Source organism: Sardina pilchardus, chromosome 5, assembly GCF_963854185.1.
Source record: "Sardina pilchardus chromosome 5, fSarPil1.1, whole genome shotgun sequence".
Classification (NCBI taxonomy): Eukaryota; Metazoa; Chordata; class Actinopteri; order Clupeiformes; family Clupeidae; genus Sardina; species Sardina pilchardus.
Genome location: NC_084998.1, coordinates 27,274,521 through 27,290,126, shown reverse-complemented (window position 1 = coordinate 27,290,126; position 15,606 = coordinate 27,274,521). Strand labels below are relative to the sequence as shown.

Genomic DNA, 15,606 nt, shown 5'->3' with positions numbered 1-15,606 from the left:
GTGTGTGTCTGCTTTTCTATGCTTGTGTGCACATATTCATGTCTCTGTGTGTGTGTGTGTGTGTATGTGTGTGTATGTGTGTGTGTGTGTGTGTGTGTGTGTGTGTGTGTGTGTGTGTGTGCCTAGTCAGTGTGCTTGTGTGGGTCTGTGTGGGTCTGTGTGGGTCTGTGTGTGTGTGTGTGTGTGTGTGTGTGTGTGTGTGTGTGTGTGTGTCCATGTGTGTGTTGTGGGCTCTCTTACCACAGTCATACAGTATATCTCTCTGGTTGTGGACTTAAAAAAGCAGTTTTATTTTTTAATGATTAATTCCCCTCAAATGCCACTTCCAAATATTGCACTCCAATTCCAAGATTCCACTCTCTAACACACGTGCAACAGACACAAACACTCCCAGATAGACACACATGTCTATACTCGTTCTCAGACACAAACAAACACATCTACACTCTTTCTCTTTCTCACACACACACACACACATACTGTACACACACACACACCGATACCCCATCTCACACACACACACACACACACACATACACACCGATACCCCGTCTCAGACACACCCATCACACTATTTTCTCAGGCACACGCGTATCTACACGTTGTCTCAGACAGACACATAAACACATACACACACTCACACACATCTAGAGGTCAGACCTACTCCAGTGGACGCATCCAGGCCGGACATACTCCAGTATCCCTCAGGCGCTCAGCTTGGAGAGAAGCCTGAGGCTTACGCTATGTTCATACGGCATGTTTTCAATCTCTTCTGCGCTTGTGGGACTGCAGTGGCCTGCAAGTTTGGGTGGGTGGAAGAATGCAGATGTTCAGGCTCTCTCAGAGGGTCCACTTCCAGGTCAGAGGGCGTAACCATGGAGATATTGCTTACAAACAGGGAGATACAGTAGGCCTAAGATAATGGACCTGTGTGGTATTCTATTCCAAGTGCGTGGTTTAGTGACAAATCTGGGTAAGTGGCAAACCTCCTAATAGAAGAGCTGTAAGGCTTTATTATATTATATTCTCTGAACAATACAATGCCATGGGATTTTCAACTTTCTCTGAGTTGACTTACCCAGGTTTATCACTAAGCCACGTAGTTGGAATACCCCCCAAGAGAGTAGCAGTCCCAGTCATTCCAGTAGCCTGAAGGGGCTTCAGGTCTGACCAGGTAGGCAGCCTGAGCACCTCAGGCGCATCAGGAGCCGGGGGGGGTGCTGGGCCAACCCACTGAGCAAGAGCATCAGGGCCCTCTGCTGACCAGACAGGGAACTACAGCTAAATCGCCCAACAGCTATAGAGCCCAATTACTCATCGTGCTTTACACCGCACTGCTTACAGTTTTTGCTTGATGCATTTGCTTACCATTCCACTGCCCACAGATACATCACTTGGAGAAGAACCAGAAGCTTCCAAAAAACATATTATGAGCAATGATGACCACTCTGGTCACTGACTAGGAATAACATTTTATTTTTAAAATCAAGTTCAAGTTTTTAATTGCCTAACGTTTGATTGAACAGGGTTGTTTGGTTGGTGAGAAATAAATTCTACACATACAGCAGCCAGATCCCACTCGAGTGCTCTGAGTCTCAGTTTATCAGAGTTCAAAACAGCAATACAGTTCTTTTATCTCATAATAAATGCTTCAAACTCATTTTGATGCTGCAATGAGTTTTAATAAGTGAAATAAAGAGTCTGATATTGCCAATGCGTCCTTGGGATATTGCACTATACACAACCTTGATTGGGTGGGATCGCGACCATTTAGCTGGTTTTTGTCAAACTGGGCTCTATCTTATCACTAAATGGTGTTGAACACTGATGCCAGGTCTCTTACAAAGACATTTTCCCATGGTGTTGCTTTAACTGCCTCCACCTCTCTGTCCACTAGGTACTGAGCCCTCCAGAACCAATACCCCCTCCACCTCTCTATCCACTATAGGAACCCAGACCACTTAAGAACCAATACCCCCTCCACCTCTCTATCCACTACAGAACCCAGACCACTTAAGAACCAATACCCCCTCCACCTCTCTATCCACTACAGAACCCAGACCACTTAAGAACCAATACCCCCTCCACCTCTCTATCCACTACAGGAACCCAGCCGACTAGAACCAATAGACCTGAGCCCACTGGAACCAATAGAACCGAGTCCACTAGTACCAATACAATACCCCCTCCACCTCTCTATCCACTAGAACCAATACCCCCTCCACCTCTCTATCCACTAGTACCAATACCCCCTCCACCTCTCTATCCACTAGAACCAATACCCCCTCCACCTCTCTATCCACTAGAACCAATACCCCCTCCACCTCTCTATCCACTAGTACCAATACCCCTCCACCTCTCTATCCACTAGAACCAATACCCCCTCCACCTCTCTATCCACTAGAACCAATACCCCCTCCACCTCTCTATCCACTAGTACCAATACCCCTCCACCTCTCTATCCACTAGAACCAATACTAGTACCAATACCCCTCCACCTCTTTATCCACTAGAACCAATACCCCCTCCACCTCTCTATCCACTGTAGGAACCCAGACCACTGGAACCAGAACCTCTAAGTCCAACCGGTTCCCCTCCTCCCTCCATTAAGTTCAGAAGATCAGAACCAGAATTCTTGGCCTTCGTAACCTAGTTTGACTTCCTTTGAGTCCTACCAGGCAGGAGATGTGTACTCGTGTGTGTGTGTTATTTATGGTGTTGTGGTTTACCGTCAGCTTTGTGATGTTTCTATCAGTGTGTGGCCAGACCCGTTTAAATACTCATTTATTTTACTCTGATGTATCATATATGAGTTCCCTGTGTCTCGTTTACACATGTCTGAACGTACAAGAACACTCACACACACACACACACACACACGTCTCTCTCTGTCCGTCTCAGACACACACATGAACTTACGTCACCACATACAGTACACATATTTACACACACACACACACACACACACACACACACACACACACACACACACACACACACACACACACACACAGAAGTAACTCACTGGAAGTCTGTGGAGAATACAGTAGTAAACAATAACATAAATTATAGGGAGTACTTCTGTAAAGTACGGAGTAAAACGGCCTTGAGCTTGAGAAAGGTGCTATATAAATAAAGCATATTATTATATTATTATTGCACCATTATCTCTGCTCTCTGTCTGTCTTAGAGGTTTGTGTGTGTGGGAACCAGTTAGTCACACTCTGACTAACGCCATTATCATTTATGATCCTGTTGACACATGCCACTCACACACACACGCACATTCACACACACTCACCTCCTGGCACAGTCCTCTCCCAACACCTCACTGGGTTTCTGTGGGAACCAGAAAGAGTGTGTGTGTGAGAGACAGGCTGTGTGTTTTGTGCCAAAGCTGTTATCACCAACATGTCAAGTACTCTCATTCTCTCTCTCTCTCTCTCTCTCTCACACACACACACACACACACACACACACACACACACACACACACACACACACACACTTATGTTTATATTTACATTTAGTCATTTATATGGCACTGATATCCAAACACAAAGCTACAGAGCAATAACAGGCCGTATATAACAAAAGATAGCCAAGAGAAGTCTATATTACACATGCTGGAGTGAGTTATCATATGAAAAATTACATCACAACAGTACACAGAACCCAGGAGACCATAATCACAGTATCTGTTCTTGACCTGTGAACCTGTGTAGCATAGTTTTTGTTAGCCATAGCCAAAACTCAAAGGCTGAAGAGTTCATTCGGAACATGTAGAGACGTTGTTGTCCTCATACGTATGCTATAGAATTTGTACTTGTCAAATGTCTGACTTATACACTACCGTAGACTTACTCTAAAGGAATTTTGAAAGGGTTGAAGTCGAGCATACACAAACATGGTCAGCAGAAATTTCACCTGAACTCATGCGGTTCGCAACTATGGCCAGAAGATGGCGCATGCTCCAAATATACGGAGCGCATAATATAATGGCTGAAAATTACATTAGCCTACATCGTCTCAATTGTTCTTTGATATACCTTCCTCGGTATGCTATAATAATACCACATTATATGTGTTCACTAGTTTCACACCATATATTTACAAAGGCAGGGACGTTTGGTTACTCACACATAACTGTGCTCTTCCATGTTGGGTTGTTGCGTATGATGTGTAATTGGACAGTCAGAGTTGCTGTTTTTAATCAACCCTATCAGCCAGCCAGACAGCCCCTTTGTATCAGCTACCCACTGTCGGTTGAGCGTAAACTATCTCCTTATATTAAGCGTCTATCTATCCCGATGGAATGTTGTTCCATTAACGGCATAACTATATGTTTGAAATTGTGACATTCATGTGGCAATTAGGCTATATAGGTTGATTTACATTTATACGGTGACTTCTTGAATAAGTATAAACTTTTAGAACCACCGTTTCGTTTTCCGAAGTCAGATGCCCTTTCCTAGTTTTGCATTTGCAACGATGTGGACTGCACACATTTCTTTCCCTTGGATTAGCCTTGTTTAGGCTACATGGTCGTATGTATCGTAGACCTTTTAACATTATGTAATCCATCTTTACTAAGAAGGAGGAAGATGAAAATACATTGCATGGCGTTGCATAGACAACGTGCGTAATTGAACAGCAGGAGCGCGTCTTTGATTCCGCAGTCCAGGTCAGCTGTCGCGATTTCTGACACTTTTGAGTCTTCTGAATACTTATCTGAACATTTATGAAGCGGTAAGTTGTTAAAATCATCACCTTGTGCTTGGTGAGGAACTTAGTCTTTTTTTTTCTCCACCGGCTCTTCTCCTTTGATGTCCCCGGCCAGCGCGTGCCATCTCCTGTTGGCGCCAGGTGTCACCTCATGCGCCATAAATGGCTACACGCGCCAGTAAACATTTACATGATAACAGTGTGTGCCTGTTTCTTGTGTGTGATAAGGAGAAGGACGAAATAATGGATAAAGGGGGGAGAGACGAGCAACAAACATGTAATTCTTTAGGCAATGCTTTTATTTTCTTCGTAATAAAATATAGACAAAATATAATCCTATTATCTTGGACATAATTGAAATAAATAAAAATGTGCAAAATCGGACATGTGAACTTAAATAGAAATAACAATTGTATGCTTTGTATAAAAAGCACTAAAGTGAACACAGAGTTGCAATTCCAGAGTTGGAGAAGAAAGCTTATTTAGCTGTTGTCAACAAAATATACATTTGAGTGTTCTGATCAGAGGATTTTCAGTCATTTAGTTTTACAGCAGTCTCAGCTGTGGAGGATAAATCTCTGACTTATATTTCTTTAACATTGCACAGAGCCCACCGCATTCTAAGAATGTGGAGAAGGATTCCAGAACAGTATCCGTATTTACACACTGACTTGGTCAGAGAGGGTTAAAGGGGAGCGGGATCTTTGCTTTGGTCCATTTCTGATTCTGACATCACACTCTCTGATAATTTGTACAGCTCAAGGCCATGGCCTCCACATGGGCTGGGTTGGTGGCAACTGTTGCTGGGGACGACAGCCTCCCTTCCCAATCTGTGAGTAGCCTGTTGTGATGAGTCTGGAAGCTTCTGTAGATGGCTGGACATGCGAGTCTGGGGTCAGCTGGCATCTGTGGGAGGGAGAGACTGTGGACATGCAGGACGGTGATCTGCGGCTCCACGACGCAGCTTTTAATGTGGAGCTCTTGGGGCTCTGTGGCTTGGAGACGATGGGTGGAGATAGGGGAGCCTGGACATCCCGTTTCAGATGAGGATGATGATGATGATAGCGGTCAGCAACCATGTCCAGTCTTGATGACAGCGCCAGCTTCTGATTTGAGGTCAGTTCTGTTGTCTGGAGGAACTCAGAGGCTCTTTGCAGGCAGGTGGAGAAGCCGTTGCGGAGGTTGTTGCTGTCATGGTGACTGTTGCTCCTCAGAAAAGCAACAGTGTGTTCCAGAATCTCTGCTTTCTCGGTTCTTTTCTAGAAAGAGGGGAAGAGATAGAAGAAATGTTTAGGCCTAATGTAAGGTTATTTCACATTTATAGGTTAATGTAAGGTTATTCCACATTCCACATTCAAAATTAGATCAGTAGAGGCACCTTCATACCTGGTTCTCACGGTCTTGCATCAGCATCTTGCTGAGTGTTTCTAGGCAACGGTTGATCCTTTCCCGCCTCCTCCTCTCCACTTGAGGCTTCAGGAGCTGGAGGTCAAAAGAAACAATGAGGTCCCGCTTCACAGGAGTGACCAGCAACGACAGTTCAGCACATGTAGCTACAGTAGACTAGACTGACATTGACAAAGGCTACAATAACAAAACAGTAAGCCATTGGTGGAAGTTTTGAATGGGATGTTCGAAGTCAGTTTGGAATTTTGTGGCCTTACCTTGCGGTCTATTTTGACGTGGGGAACAGCTAGCTGCAGCCTCATGTTTGCAGGTTCCGCGGTCCTAATCCTTAAACCCAGCGGATCCAGCTGCAGAATTCAGATGAAGGAAGGTCTAGGCGCCGCTAAGAGGAACGGTCCGCAGGAGTGTCTTCTCGGAAGATTTCGTCAGTTCTAACCTACCTTCCATACGGCAGGCTATATAAACCCCAAGACCAACAAACCACGCCTCTACTGCTGCTGGCCAAAGGGAGGGCTTCCTCCCCTCCGGTATGAGCACGAGCCTTTGTGCGGAGATACTGCGTTTGGAGGCCGTAGGTGAGAAGCGCGTGACGCGTGTCTGCAGTGCTTGAGGTGTAAAATACATGAAAGACATGCAGGGGATTCCGAGTCATTTTCAACTTCTTTATTCACTTCGGTTAATTAACGCCCTGCAAATAGCGTCATTTTATAATACAGCATAAAAACGAATTTCCTCTTAAATGAATAGCAAATTAATTATTTAACTAATTTATCCACCAAACGAATAGATATTTGCATCATGTTGCTCTTTCTGAAAGCTGCTTTTCTTTCTGGGTGTCTTTGTTTTTCTCTTTGGGAAATCCCTGAGATCCAGTCAGATTGACTCTGCTGCATGATAAATATTCGGCGGATGGCCTATGCCATATGACTTGGGGGGATACATTTACCTCAGTTATGAAACAAGTATCCAACTGACTTGGGCATTGGACTGCGTTTGTAAACGTGTTTGTACGATGAATATTAAAGAAAATAATCACCAACATTTGCCCAAAGATCTCCTACTCAATTTATTTCTGACACGCGTCGACTTCTTTTCAAAAACAAGCCACGCGATCACACCTCAAACTACCGTGAGCACGTGAATATACTGAGTACAAAGCGGCGCATTCTTGCCGCGCGCAGCTGGAGCATCCTTTTGCGCCGGCTCGTGGCCGTCTCAAGGTGTCCATCGCCACACCCACGGTTTCTTAATTATTTACAAACTAAATCTGAACGTACGGCACACTTACTCAGACCAGATACTGATATCAGAATCCAAAATCAGTTGCGGAAAACTCCAAACCAATTTTCTAGTAGTTAAATATTTGGTTATCAAAAATGAATGAAGGCATGCAAATAGACATCATAAACAAAAACGAATACCGTAGATGGCCAGACAGGAGCACGGGAGAGGAAGGGCGCTGCATGGGCCACAGTTTTCAGCAGAATTCATAGTGCAGATTCAGAAAGGGAAAACTGATCTATAAAAGGGCGTTTTGATTGTGCGCAAGTGTGTCGCTGTTCCATTTAAAAATATAGTCACAAGAATTTGCAGGCCTATGCACCATGTATTGTAGCCTACATTTGAGAAGTGATTATGTAGTTTGGAATGTCTTTTATTTGCTTTTATTCACGTTTCGTCTTGTTAAGAATGTGAAAAGCTTGGGTAGTAGTATAGATAAATACATCAATTAGAGTAAGCGCGCGGACTAGTTTTTACCCTCGTCTGTTAAGTAAGCTACCTCTGAGTTGGTCAGACCAAATGTTTAAAAATGGGCTGCATTTTAAGCCTAGTTTGTCGCAAAAAATGTGAAACAGAAGAGCTCAAATAAAGTCCCGAAATATCACTGTCTCTGAGAGTAATCTTTGAATATCGAAATTTCCCGTGGGAACATTTCAGTATCAGACACATCAAAAGTGACTGTGAGAACATGCACACGTTCACACACAACTCCATGGCCGATTCAGCTCACAACGATCTGTCAACTCGCACACGCATGACACATGCGTTCGGTGGGAACTGCAGCATAGACCTCTGAAGTTCGCCTACAAAAAAGCTACCATCTTTGCCCATATAAGGAGTTACGGTATCTGACGATTTTTCCTATGGGAAATTAACATGGGGATTTGGAATTATCACACCTGTTAAACTCTCGCGGGGATGACAAAATCGGAAATTCAGGTGTTTTCCTGAACACACTTTTGTCCTCTGCCTTCGAGAGGATACTGTGGTCTCCGGTGCGCGAAGGCGGCAGACTTTGATTTTTGCTACCCCAGAGCTAACTTGCTATGCAACTTGCCATTAAGTTAGTTAGCCAGTTAGCTCTGGGGTAGCAAAAATCAAAGTCTGCCGCCTTCGCGCACCGGAGATCACAGTATGCACAAGAAGGCAGAGGACAAAAGTGTGTTCAGGAAAACGTCTGCATTTAAGACTTTATCGTCCCCGCGAGAGTTTGACAGGTGCGATAATTCAAAATCCCCATGTTATTTTCCCATAGGAAAAATCGCCAGATACCGAATTTCAAAGATGGCAGCTTTTTTGTAGGCGAACTTCAGAGGTCTATAGGTCCGTGCGAGAGCGACGTTTGGTGCGTGCTGTCGTCATTACTTCCGCTTCGCAATTACCTCAGAAGTGTGGTCGCAATAATGCACGTGCATTTAGGGCTTGATCAACAGCTGTCAGCCACACCGAATACTCTGGGATGAAACCCCACCAAAGGTGTGGAGTGGACACACACAGTTTGAGTATGTGTGAGTGCGCTCAGAGGTGGAAATGGCCAGACATGCGCCAAATGTGTCCCAATGCGCTGCCATGGGAATCGAGCTAGGGGTATTTTCCCTGGTTCGCACACCAGCATGCAGCACATGTCAGTGTTGATTCGCTGAACCAACTTAGACAAATAGCTCATCTCATGTCTTTACTAAAGAACACTGGTGGTTCCCCAAATAATCCTTTAAATGCGCAATGGAAAAATAGTTTATGCTGAATATTTAACCAATGCTCATTCTCTGTCCTTGACAGTAACTCATCTCGAAACCAGTGTTTTTTTTAATGTTGATAATGTTGATAAAACGACGTACGTATCTCAGGCGCCGCAGACTATTGATGACGCTGCTCCGGGCGGCAGGCGAAACTTCACTGGTGTCCCCACACGAGCATTCAAATCAGGAATATCGAGTAACATTTCTTATTTTTTTCTTTAGCTCTAAGGATGTCGGCATGCCTTTCGAGACAGTGTTGTTTAAGTTAATGTACAGTTAATGGTTTAAAACTTTTAGAATCACCGAGTTACGCATTCCAAGGTCAAATCAGGACCTTTTTTCCATTTTTTATTTTATTTCGCACATTGCGAAAAAACATTTCATTTCCCCGGATGAAAGACGCTGCTTAGGCTAGGCTACATGCTTACTTGGCTGCTTTCTTCATATAACCATGCTTAGTACTTCTGCAGGTTGAATAAACATGAGCGTAAAAGAACAGCAGGCGAGCGTCTTTGAGTCGACGCCAGCTTTCGAGATTTCTTAAACCTTTCAAACCTGCCAAACCATTCACTTCTGAAGAATAGATTTTATTAAGCGGTTAGTTGTTAAAATTCTCACCTTCTCTTTGGTAAGGATCCATGTCTCTCACGGGGGTCGTTTCTCACCGGAGCTTCTCCTCTGAAGTCTCCGTCCAGCGCGTGCCATCTCCTGTTGGCGCCAAGTGTCACCTTACGCACATTCAATGGCGAGCACGCGCCAGTAAAATGTATAACACTGTGTGCATGTCTTGTTCGTTTGTTTTTGTGTGTGTGAGTGTATGTGTGTGTGTGTGTGTGGGGGGGGGGGTCAGAGAGAGAGAGAGAGAGTGTGAGAGGAACGTGCCATTCCTAAATTAGAATAGGTAGAAAGGAAAGGTGGACTGGTGGATAGAGTAAAAAACGCGACTAACAATTGTAAAGTTATATTTGTAATGCATTTATTTTCTTTATAATAAATATATAGCAAAATATATAATTATGACTATTAATGGCTATAACTGGAATAAATAAAATAAAGTGCAAAATAAGACATACATTTAAATAAACATAATTATACTGACACAGAAACAAGAAAAGAAAGCTTATTTAGCTGTTTTTAGCTGTCCATATAAATACATTTGAGGGTTCTGATCAGAGGATTTCCAGTCATTAAGTTTTACAGCAGTTTCAGCTGTGACTTATTCTTTAACATTGCACAGAGCCCACAGTATTCTAAGAATGTGGAGGAGGATTCCATAACTCAATAATACACTGAACACCTGTATTAACACACTGACTTTGGCCCAGTTATGGCTTTGACATCATTCTCTTTGAAAAATATTCATCAGCTAGAAGAGAGTGGTTGCCAGGCTGCAGGCGTGATTGACTGCTCAGGGCCATGGCCTCCACATGGGCTGGGTTGGTGGCAACAGTTGCCGGGGACAACAGCCTCCCTTCCCAATCTGTCTGTAGCTTGCTGTGATGAGTCCGGAAGCTTCTGTAGATGGCTGGACATGCAAAGCTGGGGTCAGCTGGCATCTGTGGGAAGGGGACATGGAGGATCTGGGATTCCACAATGCAGCTTTTAAAGTGGAGCTCTTGGGGCTCAGTGGCTTGGAGATGGTGGCGGGAGATAGAGCCTGGACGTCCTGTTTCAGATGATGATGATGATGATGATGATGATGATGATGATGGCGCTCAGCAACCAAGTCCAGTCTTGATGACAGCGCCAGCTTCTGATTTGAGGCCAGTTCTGTTGTCTGGAGGAACTCAGAGGCTCTTTGCAGGCAGGTGGAGAAGCCGTTGTGGAGGTTGTTGCTGTCATGGTGACTGTTGCTCCTCAGAAAAGCAACAGTGTGTTCCAGAATTTCTGCTTTCTCGGTTCTTTTCTAGAAAGAGGGGAAGAGATGTTTAGGCCTACTGTAAGATTACTAAAAAAATTAGCAACATTCCACATTCAAAATTAGATCAGGAGGCGCCATACCTGGTTCTCACGGTCTTGCATCAGCATCTTGCTCAGCGATTCTAGGCAACGGTTGATCCTTTCCCGCCTCCTCCTCTCCACTTGAGGCTTCAGGAGCTGGAGGTCAAAAGAAACAATGAGGTCCCGATTCACAGGAGTGACCAGCAACGACAGTTCAGCACATGTGGCTACATGTTCAGTACTTTACAGGTAACTGTCACCGGCCCAATATGACATTTTACTCAGTAGACTAACACTGACACTGACGCAATTAACCATAATACAGTAATCAGTAATCAACTGCTAAACGTTTTCAATGGGATGTTCAATGTCAGAGTAGAAATTGTGGCCTTACCTTGCGGTCTATTTTGACATGGTGAACAGCTAGCTGCAGCCTCATGTTTGCAGGTTCCACTGTTCTAATCCTTAAAGCCAGTGGACTTCAGCTGGAAGAGGCTCAAGGTGCAAGAGCGGATTTCGGCAGATCTAACCTGCCATTCAAAGAACAGGCTATATAAACTCCAAGAGTCACAAACCACGCCCCTACTGCTTCTGGCCAATCACAGAACTTCCCTACAGCACGAGCCTTCGAGAGGAGACACTCACTGCCTTTGAAATGTAGGTGTGAAGCGCGTGGAGCGTGTCGGTGTCTGCATTGCTGGATGTGTGATAAAATAGGGGATTCCGAATCATTTGCACCTTCTATATTCACTTAAGTTAACTTCCTGTAAATACCATAGGTTTTCTAATACATCAAAGTGTAACATTATGAACAAATGTTTAGACAGTTTCTGTTGAGCATCGAAATTATTCACCAGATTAACGAATAGATATTTGTATCATATTGTTCCCCTTGAAAGCCGCTATTCCTTCTGAGTATCTTTGATTTTCTTCTGTCTTTGGGTAATTCCAGAGATACAGTCAGACTGACCCTACTGCACGAATTATAAATAATCGGCGGGTGGCTCAAGCCATATAACTTTTAAATTTACCTCAATTCTGAAACTGAACAAGCATTCAACTGACGTGGAAATATATAAGGGCACATTGGACTGAGTTTGTAAACGTGTTCTTACGATGATTGAAATAAATCCCGCCGACATTCTCCCTTAGATTGCCTACTCAATTTATTTCTGACATGCTTCGATCTCTTTTCAAAACAAAGGCGCGTGAAGACACGCGATCACACCTCAAGTTACCGTGGGCACGTATGAGAAGTACAAAGCAACACATTCTTGCCGTGCGCAGTCCACTTGCGCCGGCTCGTGCCCCTGTCTGGGTGTGACACCCTAACCATCGGCACACTTACGGCTTCTTAGTTATTCTAAAACTAAATTTGAACATGAGGCACACTTACTCAAATCGGCATGCAACGTACAAATCGGCGACAGCCATTTGCGACGGCTCGTGCCCCTCTCAAGGCAGTGGCGGTTTTAGGTACGGGCGAACCGGGCGGTCGCCCGGGGCGGCATCTTGTATGGGGCGGCACGAGCGCTTAACCCTATGAGCCCGACTGAGGCAAAGTGCGTCAAAAAACACTCATGGGGGCGCTCGTGGAGGATCTCGCCTGGGGAGTAATTCAGTCTAGAACCGCCACTGTCTCAAGGTGTGGCACCCTAACCATGAACGGTTTCTTAATTATTTACAAACTAAACCTGAACACGAGGCACACTTACTTAGATCAGACAATCCGACATCAAAGCATTAAATTAGGCGCGCAAAACTCCCAACCCCATATTCTGTAATTAACAAAGTTTAACGAGGGTCACAGTTACATAGTTACAGTAAACGAGAACTAGGCGTGGAAGAGGATAGACATTGCATGGTCCACAGTTTTAAACAAACATGTTTTAATAGTGCGCAACAGTTTCGGGTCCATTCTTTAAAAATCCACACACAAGAATATGTGGTGTCGCCGCCCAACATTCAAGAAATAAGCCAGGACAGAAGACAGGTGATCTAATCCTTTAAAAAAAAAAAAAAAAAGATAAGATAGCTAAAATGCCTCTCTCCCTGAGAGTGGTCTGGGCCTATCAACATTTCTCGTGGGAATATCTCGAGACAAGCACACGTTCACATTCACACACACACACACACACACACACACACACACACACACACACACACACACACACACGCACACACTACTGCTCACAATGATCTGTCAATTTACACACGCCAGACACAGGCGTTCGGTGGGAACCAGGCCATATAGGTGCGTGCGAGAGCGACGTTTGGTGCGTTTTGCCGTCATTACATCCGCTTCGCAATTACCTCAGAAGTGTGGTCGTATCTGCGCGTGCATTTGGATTCACCAGCTGTCAGGCACAATGATGACTCTGGGATCAAAACTCACCGCAGACGTGTGGAGTGGACATAGTTTGAGTGTGTGAGTGCACAACTCGTGCAATTGCCCAACATTGCGTCAAATGTGTCCTACTCGCTGCCTTGGTAATCGAGGAAGGGATATTTTCCCTGATTCGCATACCAGTGTGGAGCACATGTCAGTGTTGATTCGTTGAACCCGCTTAGACGAGTAAGCTCATCTCCATGTCTTTATTAAGAACACTCAAAAACGTCCGTATACGCTATGGAAGTAGCATACCATTGAACATTTAACCAATACTCAATTATCTGTTCTTGAACGCAGCTAAATTCGAAACATGACTGAGGGTTCATTTTGTAATGTTGTTCATGTAACCAAATCAGTGACTTACATCTCAGGCGCAACGGACTATCGGTGACGCGTGCCCTGGGCGACAGGCAACCCCCCCACTCATCACCCTGCAGCGCGCAATTAACGGAGAAATCCGGAGGCTTGTATTGGATACTTCAAAGGGATTTCAGGACACACGTTCACACCTCTACTTCCGTGGGCACGTGCGTATAGGCCTATCTTTCTCAGTGCGCACAGCCACACACACACACACACACACACACACGCACACACACACACACACACACACACACACACACACACACACACACACACACACACACACACACACACACACACACACACACACACACACACACACACACACCAGCCTCAAGTGACGAGCCTCAGCTTTGAAATATGCAAATAATATTGGAGAGTATTGTCCCCACTTTTGAAGAGTAGGCCTATAGGCTACTCTCATAGACGTTAATTCAGTTGTGCTGCAACTCAAACTCAGTCAGTGAACTGTGAAAAGCCCAGTTTAGCTTTTATCCTTACACATTCACCAGAGCCACCAGAAACTCATCAATCCTAATATTTTAGCAGAACTTCAAAACAACCAGCAATCATCACCGATTCCATTGGGATAAATGGAAAGCATACGAATTACAACAAATGTGTTTGTATTGCTCTCTGAGCCGAAGGAGAACGCCTCTCATTGGCTAGTTGCGAGCCCGGGGGCGTGTTCACTGACCCCTGATCTCTTATAAAGCCTCTGCGCAACAGACTGTGCCACACTTTACAGATCAGAAGAGAAGACATCAAGCCCACTGCCCGGATTCTGATACACTGGAAACTTTTCTTTAGAAAAAAATTCATTTGATTTTCATGCTCTTTCTTCGGGCATAAAATACAATAATTATGCATACACACGCACAGATACCGTTCAACTGTCATGGCAAACTGAACCGCAAGGTAAGATTTGGCTTGCTTTTGTTTAGATATTACATAGGCTATGTGAATTTCACATCTTTAAAATTTGTATCAATTACCTAGTTTTGTGAGAATAAGTATCCATTCACAAATTAACGGTCAAACTCTTTCACCTCCAGCTCCTGAAGCCTCAAGTGGAAAGGAGGAGGCGGGAAAGGATCAACCGTTGCCTAGAAACACTCAGCAAGATGCTGATCCAAGACCGTGAGAACCAGGTATGAAGGCGCCTCCTGATCTAAAACCCTCATTCTGAATTTGAGATCTGCAGACGTAGCAACTAAAAATGTACAGTAGGAGTCTTAATTAAACACCTCTCTCTCTCTGTCTCTGAACTCTAGAAAAGAACTGAGAAAGCAGAGATTCTGGAACACACTGTTGCTTTTCTGAGGAGCAACAGTCACCATGATAGCAACAACCTCCACAACGGCTTCTCCACCTGCCTGCAAAGAGCCTCTGAGTTCCTCCAGACAACAGAACTGGCCTCAAATCAGAAGCTGGCGCTGTCATCAAGACTGGACTTGGTTGCTGAGCGCCATCATCATCCTCATCTGAAATGGGACGTCCAGGCTCCCCTATCTCCAGCCACCGTCTCCAAGCCACTGAGCCCCAAGAGCTCCACATTAAAAGCTGCGTTGTGGAATCCCAGGTCACCTGACGGACATTCAACGAGCCAGGTCCTGTGTCAGAAAGCAGACATCAAAGCTGGAGTCAATAACGGCATCAGCAAAAGCTCCCCTCAGCTTCCACACTCGTCCATGTCCACAGTCTCCCCCTCCCACAGATGCCATCTGAATCCAAACTTCCAGCCATCACCACAAGCTT

General features: G+C 44.7%; 2 protein-coding genes across 2 annotated transcripts; both read right to left on the bottom strand.

Moving 5' to 3' along the window:
* Positions 1 to 5,483: 5,483 nt before the first annotated feature.
* LOC134080861 (transcription factor HES-5-like) lies at positions 5,484 to 6,434 on the bottom strand. The gene is made up of 3 exons (XM_062537473.1): positions 6,390 to 6,434; positions 6,112 to 6,207; positions 5,484 to 5,984 (listed from the first exon to the last, which is right to left on the bottom strand). Exons 1-3 carry the CDS (start codon positions 6,432 to 6,434, stop codon positions 5,484 to 5,486), a joined length of 642 nt encoding a protein of 213 aa, XP_062393457.1.
* Positions 6,435 to 10,560: 4,126 nt separating this feature from the next.
* LOC134080860 (transcription factor HES-7.1-like) lies at positions 10,561 to 11,532 on the bottom strand. Its single transcript, XM_062537472.1, has 3 exons — positions 11,488 to 11,532; positions 11,154 to 11,249; positions 10,561 to 11,058 (listed from the first exon to the last, which is right to left on the bottom strand). Exons 1-3 carry the CDS (start codon positions 11,530 to 11,532, stop codon positions 10,561 to 10,563), a joined length of 639 nt encoding a protein of 212 aa, XP_062393456.1.
* Positions 11,533 to 15,606: the final 4,074 nt, after the last annotated feature.

Excerpts from the sequence above, each read along its gene's own strand:
- LOC134080860 (XM_062537472.1), bottom strand. The coding sequence starts at position 11,532 with ATGAGGCTGCAGCTAGCTGTTCACCATGTCAAAATAGACCGCAAG. Across the intron at positions 11,250-11,487 it reads ATGTCAAAATAGACCGCAAG|CTCCTGAAGCCTCAAGTGGA; the intron begins GTAAGGCCACAA and ends TTTGACCTCCAG. Across the intron at positions 11,059-11,153 it reads TGCAAGACCGTGAGAACCAG|AAAAGAACCGAGAAAGCAGA; the intron begins GTATGGCGCCTC and ends CCCTCTTTCTAG.
- LOC134080861 (XM_062537473.1), bottom strand. The coding sequence starts at position 6,434 with ATGAGGCTGCAGCTAGCTGTTCCCCACGTCAAAATAGACCGCAAG. Across the intron at positions 6,208-6,389 it reads ACGTCAAAATAGACCGCAAG|CTCCTGAAGCCTCAAGTGGA; the intron begins GTAAGGCCACAA and ends TTTGACCTCCAG. Across the intron at positions 5,985-6,111 it reads TGCAAGACCGTGAGAACCAG|AAAAGAACCGAGAAAGCAGA; the intron begins GTATGAAGGTGC and ends CCCTCTTTCTAG.